Below are 15,389 nucleotides of genomic sequence, written 5' to 3'. Positions count from 1 at the left end.
CACCTCCACTGCCTTATCTGCCGTCATTCCTGCATCATGGGAAACCAAGCCCAAATCAGCAGCAACAAAAGGAAAAATGTACCCTTTTACCTGCTTATCTGGCCTCAGCTTTGTCTCGCTTCAGCCTCTTGAACCAAAGCCTCATCTCCTCACTCCAACTTCTGGCCACTCCACTTAAGCTCTCCTTCCCTTTATTGGCAGTAGTCAATTAACCAATGGGGACATTTAAATAAGCACCTACCTTTCCCTGTGCTTTTTAAAACGCTCCTCTTCTCGTTCAAAGTCCCGCTCTCACAGTTCCGACAACAAACAAGCACCTCTACCTCAAGTAAAACAGTAAAGTCTGCAGACAACGTGAGTGAAGTAAAAACACAACAGCTGGAGAAACTCAGCAGGTCAAACAGTGTCCTTTATGGAGTGAAGATGAAGATACATAACCAACGTTTCGGGCTTGAGCCTTTCAAAAAGGTGTGTGGGACACTGTTTGACCTGCTTTTTCCTGGTGCTCATTAAATGTTCCTCTTCTTGTTCCTTACATTCCGTGAGGTGAATGATTGCAACCTCCAATATTCCAGGACAATTTATTCACTGTCTTTAATCTGCCTCATAGCTTGTTCTGTAACCAGTTCAATAATTTGCCTTTAACTTCTTATGTTGCATTTCAGGTAATTCATGAGGTACCATGAAATGTCTTCTGGGGATCCACATAAATAAATCCTGAAGTAATTCACCAATAATTTCCTCTTTCTCATAACCACACTGACAATCTTTGTTTAGACACAACCATACAAGTACTTCATTGACCTAGAGGAAGGGCTCAGGCCTGGTAATACAGTAAAATCCCTGTTATATGGAATTCAAACAACTGGCTTATATAGTAAAAATAAAGATACAGATCGAAAACGGCAGAGATGCTGTTACAAAGGTGCCGCTGCTGGTGCGGACCCTCAGGGAGCGGAGACACAGTACACCCCCAGGGTTCATCCGCCCATTCCGACTGCCATCGGCTTTGTACAGGGTTTAAACAGACTGCTGAAGGAGCCAAAGGTAGTTTTATTTAAAATCCTGCCACCACAGGATCTTTGCCCAAGATGGCAGCAGAGCAATGGGGGTTGGGAGGGTTACAGACTCTGGGAAGCACAGGACTGGTGCAGGGCAACATAAGGAGAAGCAGAGGAGATAACCCACAGGACGGTGACCATATCAGCACGAGTGAGGGGTTCCACAACTGAAGGATCCACATACATGGCAGGCCATTGGCAATTTGAGTTGTGGAACCCACAAAGGTAGTTGGACTTGAGAGGAACCTAGGCAGGCTGCGGGAGACTGGCACAAAACTACCTGAAGGGGTACCAGGTATTGGAACCAGGGTGTGGGGGGGGGGGGGGGGGGCCCGAGGGCACTAATCGTATTGGAGGTTCTGATCTGGAGCTTGGGTTGGACTGGACTCTCTGTGTGACCGTGGAGGTCTACAAAACTGATTTTTATTTCCAAATTACATTTTGCACTGCCTTTTGTCAAACTGTTTATTCATAATGGTGGTTGTGGCAGGCTGCACCTAAGGAAAACACAGGCATAATACTGTTTGGGGCAACACAGCTTTATTCCACTCACATAAAGATCTCGTTGGCTGCGAGCTGTGCTTACAGTGATCCCGGGGAGAGAGGGAGAGAGAGAGAGAGAGAGAGAGAGAGAGAGAGAGAGAGACCATGAACCCACCTGGTGGTCAGATTTGATTAGGCTAGGTGCCATGTCTCTAGGCCACCTGTTCGCACCACAAGAGTGAGTCTCAAGCAACCGGAAAATTTGCAAATCTGCCACAGGTGCTGGATTCTGAGGTTTTTACTGTATACTTTGACTTCCTATGGATGCGAGGAGACCACAGAGTTCCTCCAGTATCTGTATTTGTACTTTGTTGGCCTGTGTGTAATAACTTTGAAATGATTTTCCAAACAAGCAGCTCAATGGATCCCGATTCAATGAGAATTACTGGAAAAGTGTAGATACAGGTATTTTATTTAACATTGCTGTGTACAAACAGGCTACAAATGCCTTTGGGATTTCCTCAAATACACATCCCTCTCACAGCTAACCATTCAGGAAAGTGACAGCAACTGAAGCAGATGTCGAAACAGAAATCAAAATAGCTTCTGTCTCCTTTTTTCCACTGGCTGTGGGACAGAGCATCTTCCACAGAATAATCCTTCAAGTTAATAAGAAAACCAAGTACATAAAACAACAGTCATAGTCAAGCAGTGCTATTGGAGGGTGCATCAACTCGAATGGAACGCACCCACAAATCTCTGTCAATTCAACTGACAATCAAAAATTGCATGGAACCATAGGCTTCTACACAAGACGTGAATAAGTACTAATTATATAATTTAATCCTGATTATTTTAATAAATAACTCTAACCCACATTCCTGGACTGAGCAGGTGTCTGAAAAATTACAATACATCAAGAGTGGGTAACAAGGGTTTACAGTCACTTGGTGAAAGGGGTAACCACATCCTTATAACAATATTATTATACAATATTTTAATCGACCCTTGATTTTCCCATCTGTAACTTTTAAATTATTGGCAATTCTTTTATTCGATGCCTGATTAAATTCCCATTATTGATTCTACTAAACAAGAGATCTGGCAAGTTGAAACATAATGAAACAGGAATGTCTGGTCAATTTTTAACAAAACAATCAACATTTAGAAATTAACGAGTCTGCAGTCTCCTCAAATACATTTGTGTTGGCACAGAAAAGTGACAAGATTTTAGCTGTGGAATGCAAACAACTTTCAAAAAAACTTTTCCTCCATTTTCCTAACCTCACCAGCATTAGTTCCTACATATTCTTACAACACTACAGACAGAACAAAGGGTGCTCTTGTCTGTCTAAAATATATTGTAGCATTAATTTCTGCACTCATGCGGATGAGGCACTTCAAACGAAGGATGGCTGAACCATTGAACCATATTTTCATTGTTAAAAATTCCCTGATTGGAAATGGCATGACTTGGCTTTCTTGGAGCAAGATACATTTGGACAGCGAGGGCTATGGACACCCACTTGAAGATGAGAATGCGCATTTTAAGAGAAGCACGTTGCAGCTGTTGAATGGAAAATAGACCATATATTTGAGAAGGGAAATAGTAACCAGATCGTTCACAAAGAGGGGACAGAGATCGAATCTGATGGAAGGGCTACACATAAAGCATCACAACCTGTTGCCTTCTGTCTAAAATCCTACTTTTAACCCCTCATCTTCTGGATTTCTTTCTCAAGCAACATTTGCTTATTTTACACAATTATTTTCCTGACACTTGAGCAAATTTGAGCAGAATTGGTTCTGTTGTTGTGATTCTTGATGTCGAACCGGCCTGTGACACAACCCCCCACCACCACCGCAATCCCACTAGCCCTAGCCTTGTTACAGCACAGCAGCAATGAGGGGAAATGTAATCAGTTTCATGCCGTCAGTCCAAGCTACCCACAGTTCTGCTTTATTTTCAAAAAATGTGGGGTGGGATGTCCTTCCAGAGGAGGGAGCTGGCAGAAACTTTTATGAGGTTACTCCCCAAGTTGTGTTTGTAGAAAGCATATGGATTTGGGCATTGGAACGCAGAAGAAAATGTGGTGATAAGGGGACGTTTCCTTTGGTGGGTGATTTAAAATCAGGGGGCACAGTTTCAGAGTAAGGGGTTATCTGGTGGTTCATTTACTGCTCTATGGAGAGCTGGGAAGGTAATCACTCACTAGAGGCCAAGATGCCCTGATTTTTGGGCTGACCGCTAGGGAAGTCAATATAATGCAGTAATGATGCCAAGATCAGATCTACCACAATCTTACTGTCTGAGGGCTGGAGAGGCTACACAGCTTTCATGCGCCCTGGGCCCATACTTAGCTGTAAAGGGGTATGAAATGGCTACTGGTGAAAGAAGATGCTCGACAAAGACGTGCAAACTATTTTCTGCTGGTGTAGATCAACCGTTGTTTGATCCATATACATAGTAGATTTAAATTAAATGAAATCGTTATGACTTACAGACAGACTCTGGCAGGAATGACTTTTTTCTTACTACATCTGGTCCCAAAAAGGAATGTGATCATCATGGATTCTTAAACTGCGTGCAATGACCAACTGGTTAACACCACATCAAAGATTACATGTATGAGAAGGACGCTAAACCACACAGGAAAAACTTGACTGACACATGAAAATGTGGAAATACTCAAATGGTCAGTAACATCTGTGGATGGAGAAAGAGATTGAGCTCTGATGAAAGAATGTGTGCTTAGACACAAACCCAATAAATCCTTTATTTTGTGTGTGGTGCTATACTCCAGTCAGAATTAGAATCTGCAACTAAATCAGAGTCCTGTATGATAAGTGGCACCATGGAACTGATTCCTGATGGCTAATTGTGCCCATGGAATTGAACCCCAGTAAGCAGGCATTTTGTTCAGAAATGGGTACTGGTAACCTCTGTACATCATCAAGACTGACAGTTTCTGTCTTCTCTGTCAGTCGCCACCTGGAGGTTGAGTTAATGTTGGCGCTCTAACTTGGAGAAATGTTTGTTCTCAGAACGTGGAAAAGAGGTTGGGATGTGAAGGAAGTGTGGCTGTCAGAGGGGCACCGGCAGATGTGAAGGAAGTGTGGCTGTCAGAGGGGCACCGGCAGATGTGAAGGAAGTGTGACTGTCAGAGGGGCACCAGCAGATGTTTATGAAGGAAGATGACATATTTTCAATTTTCTTAATGTCTCCAGGATCAGGTACTTCATATTGATCATCAGTAACTGAAAGGGTTAAGAGTAATTTTTTGTGATTCTAATCTCTGCTGACTGGTTACTCGGTCGGGAGATACCACGTCTACAGTTCCATCGTTAAACAAGTTTCATTCAACAGAAACTTCTATAAACACAACAGAAATTAATGGTGGGAATCTGAGTACATAAACATCTTCAACATGCCTGCATGTTACACTTTGATTTTTATTGGGAAAACCAGCATTTACAGCCTATGTCTAATGGAGCCATCTTCTTGAAATACTGTAATACGATAACATCTCACTAACATTAAAACTCAGTGGCTTGCAAAGGGAGGGCACTTAAGTATCAGCCCAGCTGCTGTAAGCTTGGAACCAGGTTAGGATGGAAGGCAGCTTTGTTTTTCATTGGTGAACATTACAAGGATGACAATCTGGCAGTTCCCCTGTCACCATTACTGAGGCAGGACTGGAATGTTTAATCGAGCAAGAAACTAGTGCTGTTGGGAGATGAGTCCCTGGAAAATTGCATTTGACTGATCATTTGCGCACAAGGGGAAGGGGAGCTGTTGGCATTGTATTTTATTACTCTGGTATTAGTTAAATCCGAATGTAAAGAAAACATCAAATGCACGAGCTGCACTTGTGGCTTTCAAGAGTATTCATAAAGTAAATGATCACGGCTTTACAACTTAAATCTTAAGTCAGTTAATGTACTGGTACAACTCAGGCACCACACTTTTCCCGAAGAACATCCATGAAAATGGACACTTACGGCTTTGAATATGGTGGATTCCCATCCATACATTACTTTCAGATCAGATCTCAAATTCGACAGGGCACAGTGATTTTCTCCCTCATCATAAAGGTGAATAAACCTTAGATTTACCCACCTCCTTCTCACTTGTGTACATTATTATAGTTTCTTAATGCACAAGAGATGCTTTTAACTGTGTAATGAATATTTTAGCTCAATATAGTTTCATATATAAAATATACTCTAGTGCTTTCCACATTCAGACTTGGAGTAGAGCACAGAGCAAAGACTAGATCAACAGCACAGGGGGTAATGGTCCAAGTTCACAACGAGGTGAGTACTATTCTGTGGTGTTGATGGCTTTCCGCTCATTTTGTACTTGACTGACCACCTGTTACACTTCCGTTGAAAAGAGGATGCTCTGGCGTTTGCTGTCTGGGGTAGGAATGGTTTCTAACTGCAGAAAGTAGAGCAGAACTTGTACCTGAAAGAGAACAGCAAGACATTTGTACACAATCCCTCAGAGTTTGCCATAACGGTTGGGCAAGGTGACACGTTGTCAAGCGGCACTGAGATCCCGATAAGTCCAATCTTTCGAGTCTTATTACTGCCAATGACTGAACATCAGCTTGGAGAAGGTGAGGACAGTGAGTGGGTCCCAATCCAAACAGTTTCAAATATGAATTCTCTCCCATGCAGTGAATGGATGAGTGGGCAGACCCAGGGGATGGGATGGTCCTACAGCTGTACACAAAGCCCAACGGGGATGCAGAACCATAATTCATCAATAGCCAATTCCAGAAATGGAAGTGAGCAAGGTAAACAAAAGATGAAACATATTATGAAGTAAAGGTTGATGTGAATTAGTATTGGAGAAATTAATGAGGTAGTTGGGTAAGTGCAATGAAAAGAGAGGGATAAGGCAGGCAGTGCAGTGTAGACTTTCCACTCAGTAACAAGTATATCCCTTCAGATACTATGGGGTGGAATGACCTATCGGGGAGAGCAGCAGTCACCAGGTCTGAGGCTCAGCAGGGAAAAGTCAGTCAAGCAGAGCATAGTGACAGGAGTTTTCATAGTTAGAGAGGCAGCCAGGAGGTTCTGTGACCGAGAGAGCCCAGGAAACTGTGCTGCCTCCTTGGTGCCAGGGTCAAGGTAATCTTGGAGAGTTCTGAAGGGGAACCATTGTGCACATTGGCATTAGTAATGTGGGTATGAACAGGGATGAATTTAGGAAGCTAGGAGGGAGGCTAGAAAGTAGGGCCCTGACAGTTATCATCACTAGAATACCCCCAGAGCCACACGATGGTGAGGACGGGAATAGAAAGATAAGATGGATAACTGAGGAATGGTGCAGGGATTCGTGTTCTCGGATCTTTGGGATGTCTCCTAGGAAAGGAGTCAACTGTACAATATGGAGAGATTACATCTGAACTGGAGGAGAAACCCGTATCTGGCAGGGAGGTTCGCCAGTGCTTCTCCCTATGTTTAAATTCCTCATTCTGGACGACAATGTGGTAAACGGGATCAGCAAAATTGGAGAGGACACTTGGATTGGGGTGTGGTGGTCAGTGAGGAAGGCTTTCAAAGCTTTATGTGGACATGTGTGAGGTGTTGCTCTTTGGGGGGACTAACCAAGGTAGGACAAACATGGTAAAGGGTGGGGCACTGAGGAGTGGGGTTGAAGACAGGCAACTGGGAATATAGATATATAATTCCTTGAAAATGGAGTCACAGCTGGACAGGGTTGGATAGAGAGCTTTTGGCATATTGGCCTCCATAAAGCAAAGTACTGAGTACAGAAGTTGGAATGTTATGGTGAACTTGTACGTCATTAGTGAGGCCCAATTTTGGGGGCTGTGTGCAGTTTTGGTCACCTACATACTGGAAATATATCAATAAGATTGAAGAGAAAATTTATAAGAATGTTGCCAGGACTTGAGCTGAGTTATAGGGAAAGAATGAATATGTCAGGACTTGATTCCCTGGAGCATTGGAGAATGAGGGGAGATTTGATAGAGGTGTAATAAAAAATTAATCAGGCTTAGATAGGCTTCTTTCAGAGGCAAGAACCAGAGCACTTGGGTTAAGGATGAAAGGTGAAATGTTTAGGGGAAACATGTTGGGGGGTGGGGGGGGAAGAGGAGAATGTCTTCATGCAGAGTGGTGAGAGTGTGAGAGCTGCCTGGTGGGGAAGTGATTCGATTTCATAATTTGAGTAATTTGAATAGGTACGGGAGGTGGGGGCTATGGTCTGGGTCAAGGTCAATGGGACTAAGCAGAATAATAGTTCGGCACAGACGAGATGGACATGCTGGAGAATTCTATGGTTCCATTGGCAGGGGACTGGGGCTCAGAGCAGAGATGAGGAAGTAAAGAGAGTGAGTGTAATGGACAGGGCAGGCAGGAGTGTGGCAAAATAAGAGGAAAGACCTATGGATTGAACTGGATTTATTTCAACACAAGAGGCATAACACATAAGCAGACAAACTCAGAGCGAGGATTGGCTCAGGAGATTGGGATATTGTAACCAAAACAGAAACGTGGCTGAGGGGGCAAGACTGTTAGCTCACTGTTCCAGGATACAGATGCTACAGGTGTATTAGAGGGACGTGTAAGGTGGGGTGGGGGGGGGGGGGGGTTGCATTTTGAATAAGGGAAGACATTCCATCAGTGGATAGATATTTGTAGGGGATCTTCTGTACAAGCAGAACTTGGAAATATGAAGGAATAATCACTTTGAGGCCCCCAACTACTTCATGGGTATTGGGAAAGCAGATATGTAGAGGAGGTCACAGATAACTTGTTGAACATTGACTGGGTCATGCATAGTATGAAGGGCTTGGACTGGAAGGAATTTGCTCAGTTGGTCCAGGCAAGGCTCCTCAATCAATATATTGAAGGCCTGACTAAAGAGGGTGCAACATTTGACCTCCTCTTTGGGAATGAGATCAGGCAAATGTCTGAAGTGACAGTGGGGAAGTACTTTGGGTCCAGTGATCACAAATCCACTCGTTTTCAAATAGTAGCGGAGAAAGATGGGACTGGTCCATAAATTAAATGGGACAAGGCTGATTTTGGAGCTTTTGAAGGTGAGTTGGCAAGAGTTCAGGCACTGAATGTTGCTGTCAGGGAGGAGGGTGACTGTAAAGTTTAGGGGAACAACACATAAACAGCTGGAGGAACTCAGCGGGTCAGACAGCACCCATGGAAAGCGACAGGCAATCAACGTTTTGGACCAAAACCTTCATCAGGACTGGGAAGGCAGCAGATAAAGAGGGAATAATTGATTAATTCTATTGATGCTGTCTGACCTACTGAGTTCCTTCAGTTTTGCTGCAGTCTTTCTTGTTTAGGGAAAGCTGGTTGACAAATTATACTGAGGTCAAGAAAAGAAGGCTTGTATCAGATTTAAGAAGTCTCAAACAATCCTCTGATGTGTACAGAAACAGCAGGAGTATGAGAAAAATCGGGAAAGAAAAAAAGGTCTCGAGATGGAGGTGGCAGGATTAAGAAGAATCCCATAAAATGCTACAGGCAACAAGGACAAGCCAGGGAACTTGCCTACAAGGACAAGTCAGTAGTTGGAAAATTGCTTCAGGAGATTGTGGGGACATTTGGATTGTCATGGACTGATTGGAATTGTCAGCATGGATGAGTGCTTGGCAGGCTCTGGCTCACTAATCCCGCTTTCAATCTTTTCATTGAGTTTTTTAGAAGAACACAAGGTTACCAAATATGAAGAATATAAATAACATTTTCAAAAATAAAACAATAGCGATATACCCCTTCCCTAAAGTTGTCAAAACGACAAAAAAGAGAAAAAATAAAGAACTCTAACCCCGCCTACCGAAAAAACCTAGGATGTTTTGCTGAATCTATAAAACATTACTAACTGAAGGAAAAACCATGTACATAAATAAATACATTCAATGATCAAGACAAACAGATTTAATGAGCACGAAAATAGACCATAATAGGACTCCAAATTTTATGAAAATTAGTGTTAGTATACAACGTGGAAAACCTGATCTCTTCTAAATTAAATTAGGGCACGACATAACATAACCACTGAGTACGAGTGGGTGGAACACAGGATCTTCCCATCTAAGTAGGATTGCTCTTCGTGCCATAGAAGTTGTAAATAATACAACTTGATGGTCAGGTGAAGAAAATCATTCGTTAATATCATCTAACACGCCAAACAAAGCCATTAAAGGATTAGGTTCAAGATTAAGAGGCAATATTGACAAAACACGAAAAATCTCCCTCCAATAAGGTTCAAGAACTCGATAAGACCACAATGTGTATCAAGGCTGCTTCCCCATCATTACCTCTGTCACATCAGGGATTTAGATCAGGAAATATATGGGATCATTTGTCTTTAAATGCACAAGTTCTTGAACTGAATAAGAGAATTTTGAGCACATAAGAAGCAAATCCCAAATTTTGTCTGAGATAGAAAACTGTAGGTCCTGCTCCCATGCTCTTTTAATCTTATCGAGGGAAACCTGACGCGATTTTGAAAGCTTATTAAAGGTTATCAAATCCTTCTGGGAGGGTTTCTGAGCATGGATTAATGCATGGCAGGCCATGTCTCACTAATCACAAAGAGGGTTAACGAGGCCAGGGCAGTGGATGGATTTTAGCAAGACCTTTGACAAGGTCTCGTTTCGTCTGGAGTTAATGGACATGGGATTCAAGGTGAGCTGGCCTGTTGGATTCAATGACTTTCTGGATGAGCCTACCATGGGGAGTGTTATTTTGAGTACAATTTTGAACAGTAGAAAATGCCATTACCTGTGACATGACCTCCAATGACCAGCTGTCTGCCATCGTGATTGCCTGTGTTGGATTAGTGGGTATTTTGCTGTCTTTATCCGAGGGTCTCAACAGAGTGGGTCCAAACACTGTTGCCAAGTTGTGCAATGACATCTTGTTGATCTGCTCTTTCTCGGCCACCCTGTTGCAGAAAAAAAAGTGAACATCAGAGATTAATTCATTTGTGAACTGCCAAGAAAGAACAGTGTTTCTTTTCATTTCTCTGCTGAATCATGTCCATGAGCTCATTTTAAAATGTATTTCTAGTTCCCTGGCAACTACAAGTTGGGACAGGTTATTCATAAGAGCAACAGGAATTAAGACAGAGGTGGCTAAACTGTGGCTTGCAGGCCACATGTGGCTCTGACATATAATGTGCGGCCCGTGGAAATATGTTGGCTGAGACAGGAAGTGTATGAGCCGGTGCTTACGATAGCAGTGTTAGTCAGGTGTGGCTCAAGATCACTTGATTGTTGTGGCTCTCAGACATCTGAAGTTTATCGTACGTGGCTCTTACATTAAGCAAGTTTGGGCACCCCTGAATTAAGATTTGGATTTGAAATTTGAAGCACCTTCTGAGGCTTCTGAAGTGATTTCATCAACATAACAGTGATGTCACTGTGACTTCTTTGCATTGGCAATCTCCTGAGGACGTCTGTTTAAGGTGAGTGGAGCAAAGTTTAGGGGAGATATCAGAGATGTTTTTGGAGGCTGGTATAATAGGGACATTTAAAAGACTCTAAAACAGGCACATGGTTGGGAGAAAAATGGAGAGTTTTGGGTGTGAGGTGGAGAAGGGCTAGATTGATGCTGGAATAACCTTGTGACCTTTCTGGGCTTCACTGTTCCATGTTCTGTGAAAGTACTCATTGTTTATCATTTCCAAAGATATCCACTTTAGAGTGACACCAATTTTACTACAGCCAGTGGCAGATTAACCATTAGGCTGAATAGTCTAGGGGTGTGCAGGGGAAGGGGGTCTGAGCCCCTAGCTTACTCGATAAAGAGGAGATGGTCTTGGTTTATCATTTATTTACTGCACAGGTGAAGCCGGTCGGTGACTGTGGGCCAGAGTCGGAGGTGGGGGGGTGGGAGACAGGGTTGAATCTTGCCCATGATCTCCAGTGTACTGGATAACATCATAATAAGGATGAGTTTAGGAGCCCCGCCCCCCACGGCGAGCACAGCACGACATGACCCAGACGGGCGCTCTGATTTAAGGTGTTGGCATCAGAGTCATAAAGGGCCACTCAGGATTTTATTTACCTCACGAGTCTCTGTGTCCACACCACAATGCCTGGAAAAAGCAGGTTCTTTGGGAACATTTCAAAGCAAATGGGCTGAGTTTGTGTCCCAAGGGTATGATAGGGGGAGGGAGGTGGGGGAGAGACCGGAGGAGGGGGACAACCTTTCTTCATTCCCTGAACTTCACCGCTGTCTCAGCCTATGTTTTAACATGAAGACAGGGGTAAATTAATCGCCTTTCAAAGCAAACTACATCCACCTCACCATTTCCCGAGAGCCTCTCACATCGTAGCAGTGTACCAATTTAACATGCTTCATAAACATAACCACGTTCTTGCAAAGTCTCCCAACCAAACAGAAATATATCTGTGCATTTTCAGTGTGGAAATCATGATTTAATAAATCTGAATCGATCAACGGAAAAGCTTTCAACTATGCGGTCAAAGCACGAGCAAACACGGACCCGGGGCAGAGCTTTCTCTGTTAATCAATGTAATTAGAGGAAAGGCAAGGCCAGGAACCGTGCGGAAATAGAAATATACATTTAATTATATCGAAGTAGATTGCATCTTAGAAATTCACCGATGCCTGATTTTTATCCAGCTGTTTTGGTCGCTGTGATATCGGAAGGATGTTTTAAAGCTAGGGATGGTGCAGGGGATATTGGCAAGGACTTGGGGGCCTGATAGGGAGAGGTTGAGCAGGCTAAGGCTTTATTCCTTGGAGTGTAGGAGGATGAGGGGTCATCTCATAGAGGTGGACAAGATTATGATTTCAAATTTCTTGTCAGAGTACATAAATTACATCACATCAATCCTTGAGATTAATTTTTCCTGCGGATGCGGCAGAATTACCACTTATTGGTAGTGCAAAAAATAAATTGTACAGTGTGAACATGTAAACAAACAAAAATGTAAAAGATAATGAATGTAAACAAACTGACTGTGCAAAACAAGGAGAGCAAAGAAAATCAATAAAATGCACAAGTCAGTGTCCTTAAATGAGTCCCTGATTGAGTTTGTTGTTGAGGAGTCTGATGGTGGAGGGGGAGCAGTGTTCCTAAACCTGGTGGGGTGAGTCTTGTGACACCGATACCTCTTTCCTGATGGCAGCAGCGAGAACAGAGCGTGTGGTGGATGGAGTGGATCGTTGATGATTGCTGCTGCTCTCCGACGGCAGTGTTCCCTGTAGATGTTCTCTACGGTGGGGAAGATTTGACTATAATGTCCTGAACTGTGTCCACTTCCTTTTGGACGGCTTTATGCTCAGGGGTATTGGTCCAGCTGGTCGCACACTTTCCACCAAACAGCTGTAGAAATTTGCCAAGGTTTCTGGTGTCATACCGAACCTCCGCAAACTCCTGAGGAACTAGAGGCACTGACGTGCTTTCTTCACGATGTCATTGGTGCGTTGGGCCCAGGAAAGATCCTCCAAGATAGTGACTCCCAAGAATCTATATCTGCTCACCCTTCCCACCTCCGATCCCCCAAAGATCACTGGATTGGATCCCTCTGGCTTTCCTTTCCTGAAGTCAACAATCAACTCCTTAGTTTTGGTGGCATTGAGTGCGAGGTTGTTGTTGGGGCACTATTCAGCCAAGCTTCCAATCTCCCTCCTGTATGCCGATTCATCCCCTTCCTTTATACAACCCACTACCATGGTATCGTCGGCAAATCTGTAGATAGTGTTGTTGTTGAACTGAGCCACACAGTCGTAAGTGTAAAGTGAGTAGAGCAGGGGGGCTAAGAACACAGCCCTGTGGTGTTCCGGTACTGATGGAGATTGTGGAGAAGTTCTTACCAATCTTAAGATTGTGGTCTGGAGATGAGGACATCCAGGATCCATTTACACCGTGAGGTGTTCAGTCCCAGGTCTTGGAGTTTGATCAGTTTTGAGGGGATGATGATGTTAAATCCTGATGAATGCATCTTTACTGTCCAGATGTTCCAGAGCTTTGAGTAGGGCCAGTGAGATGGCATCTACTGTAGACCTGTTGCCGCAATAGGTGGAATGTATCCATGTTACCACTCAGACAGGAGCTTGATGTGGTTCATCATCAGCTTTTCAAAACACTTCATTACTGTTGGCATTGCTTCACTTTTATTTGCATTAATCTTGTATCCCGACACTTCTCCATACTCCTTCAATTTCTTATGTAATTCTTTTATTGATGTTTCTGGTTCCGTTAGGTATACTATAACATCATCTGCAAATAAACTGATTTTGTATTCCTTGCCTTTTATTTTTATCCCTTTTATTTTATTTTCTGTTCTTATCAGTTCTGCAAGTGGTTCTATGGCTAACGGGAACAATAAGGGCGATAGTGGGCATCCCTGTCTTGTTGATCTGCTCAAGTTAAAATGTTTTGATACATATCCATTTACTGTCACTCTTGCCAATGGCCCCTTATATAATGCTTTAATCCAATTAATATATTTCTCTGGTAAACTAAATTTTTGTAGTACCTTGAATAAATAATTCCATTCTACTCTGTCGAAGGCCCTCTCTGCGTCTAAAGCAACCGCTACTGTTGGAGTTTTATTTCCTTCGACTGCATGAATTAAGTTAATAAACTTACAAATATTATCTGTTGTTCGTCTTTTTTTTATGAATCCAGTTTGGTCTAGACTTACTATTTTTGGTACATAATCAGCTAATCTGTTTGCTAATAATTTAGCTATTATCTTGTAATCTGCGTTAAGTAGAGATATTGGTCGATATGATGCTGGTGCAAGTGGATCTTTCCCTGCCTTTGGTATTACTGTAATTATTGCTGTTTTGCATGAATCTGGTAAGCTTTGTGTTTTATCAATCTGGTTGATTACTTCCAGGAGGGGAGGAGAAATTAATAAATCTTTAAATGTTTTATAGAATTCTATTGGGAGACCATCCTCTCCTGGTGTTTTATTATTCGGCAGATTTTTTATTGTCTCTTGTATTTCTACTATTTCAAATGGTTCTATTAATTTATTTTGTTCCTCTGTTTGTAATTTCGGTAGTTCAATTTTAGTTAAGAATTCATCTATTTTGCCTTCTTTCCCTTCGTTTTCAGTTTGGTATAATTGTTCGTAGAATTCTCTGAAATTTTCATTAATTTCCGTTGGATTATATGTGATCTGTTTGTCTTTTTTCCTTGATGCCAATACCATTCTTTTAGTTTGTTCTGTCTTAAGCTGCCACGCTAGAATTTTGTGCGTTTTTTCCCCTAGTTCGTAATATTTCTGCTTTGTCTTCATTATATTTTTCTCCACCTTATATGTTTGAAATGTTTCATATTTTATTTTTTTATCTACCAATTCCCTTCTTTTAGTAGTGTCTTCCTTCCTTGCTAATTCTTTCTCTATATCTGCTATTTCCTTTTCCAACTGTTCTGTTTCCTGATTGTAATCCTTCTTCATCTTAGTTACGTAACTTATTTGCCCTCTGATGAACGCTTTCATTGCATCCCATAATATAAACTTATCCTTCACTGATTCCGTATTTATTTCAAAATACATTTTAATTTGTCTTTCTATGAATTCTCTAAAATCCTGCCTTTTAAGTAGCATGGAGTTTAATCTCCATCTATACATTTTTGGAGGGATATCCTCTAACTCTATTGTCAATATCAAGGGTGAATGGTCCGATAATATTCTAGCTTTATATTCTGTTTTCCTAACTCTATCTTGTATACAAGCTGATAACAGGAATAAATCTATTCTTGAATATGTTTTATGTCTAGCCGAATAACATGAATATTCCTTTTCCTTTGGGTGTTGTTTCCTCCATATATGCAAAAGTTGCATTTCTTGCATC

At 42.3% G+C, this 15,389-nt stretch overlaps 1 protein-coding gene across 2 annotated transcripts in view; it reads right to left on the bottom strand.

Annotated features, from left to right (window-relative positions):
* Positions 1 to 1,998: 1,998 nt before the first annotated feature.
* The window catches only part of LOC138761507 (breakpoint cluster region protein), a 294,540-nt gene continuing 281,149 nt past the window's right edge, over positions 1,999 to 15,389 (bottom strand). The window contains exons 22-23 of one of the 2 annotated variants that reach the window (XM_069933745.1): positions 10,329 to 10,491; positions 1,999 to 6,012 (exon numbers count right to left, since the gene is read on the bottom strand). In XM_069933745.1, the coding sequence (XP_069789846.1) occupies positions 5,923 to 6,012; positions 10,329 to 10,491 (253 nt within the window). In that variant the 3' untranslated portion in view covers positions 1,999 to 5,922. Of the gene's footprint in view, positions 6,013 to 10,328; positions 10,492 to 11,615; positions 11,794 to 15,389 lie in introns of those variants that run through there. The other variant, XR_011356352.1, reaches the window with a different exon arrangement.

The sequence above is a fragment of the Narcine bancroftii genome, chromosome 4 (assembly GCF_036971445.1).
Source record: "Narcine bancroftii isolate sNarBan1 chromosome 4, sNarBan1.hap1, whole genome shotgun sequence".
Classification (NCBI taxonomy): domain Eukaryota; kingdom Metazoa; phylum Chordata; class Chondrichthyes; order Torpediniformes; family Narcinidae; genus Narcine; species Narcine bancroftii.
The sequence above is the reverse complement of the archived record's forward strand: the minus strand, read 5'-3'. Positions and strand labels throughout refer to the sequence as shown.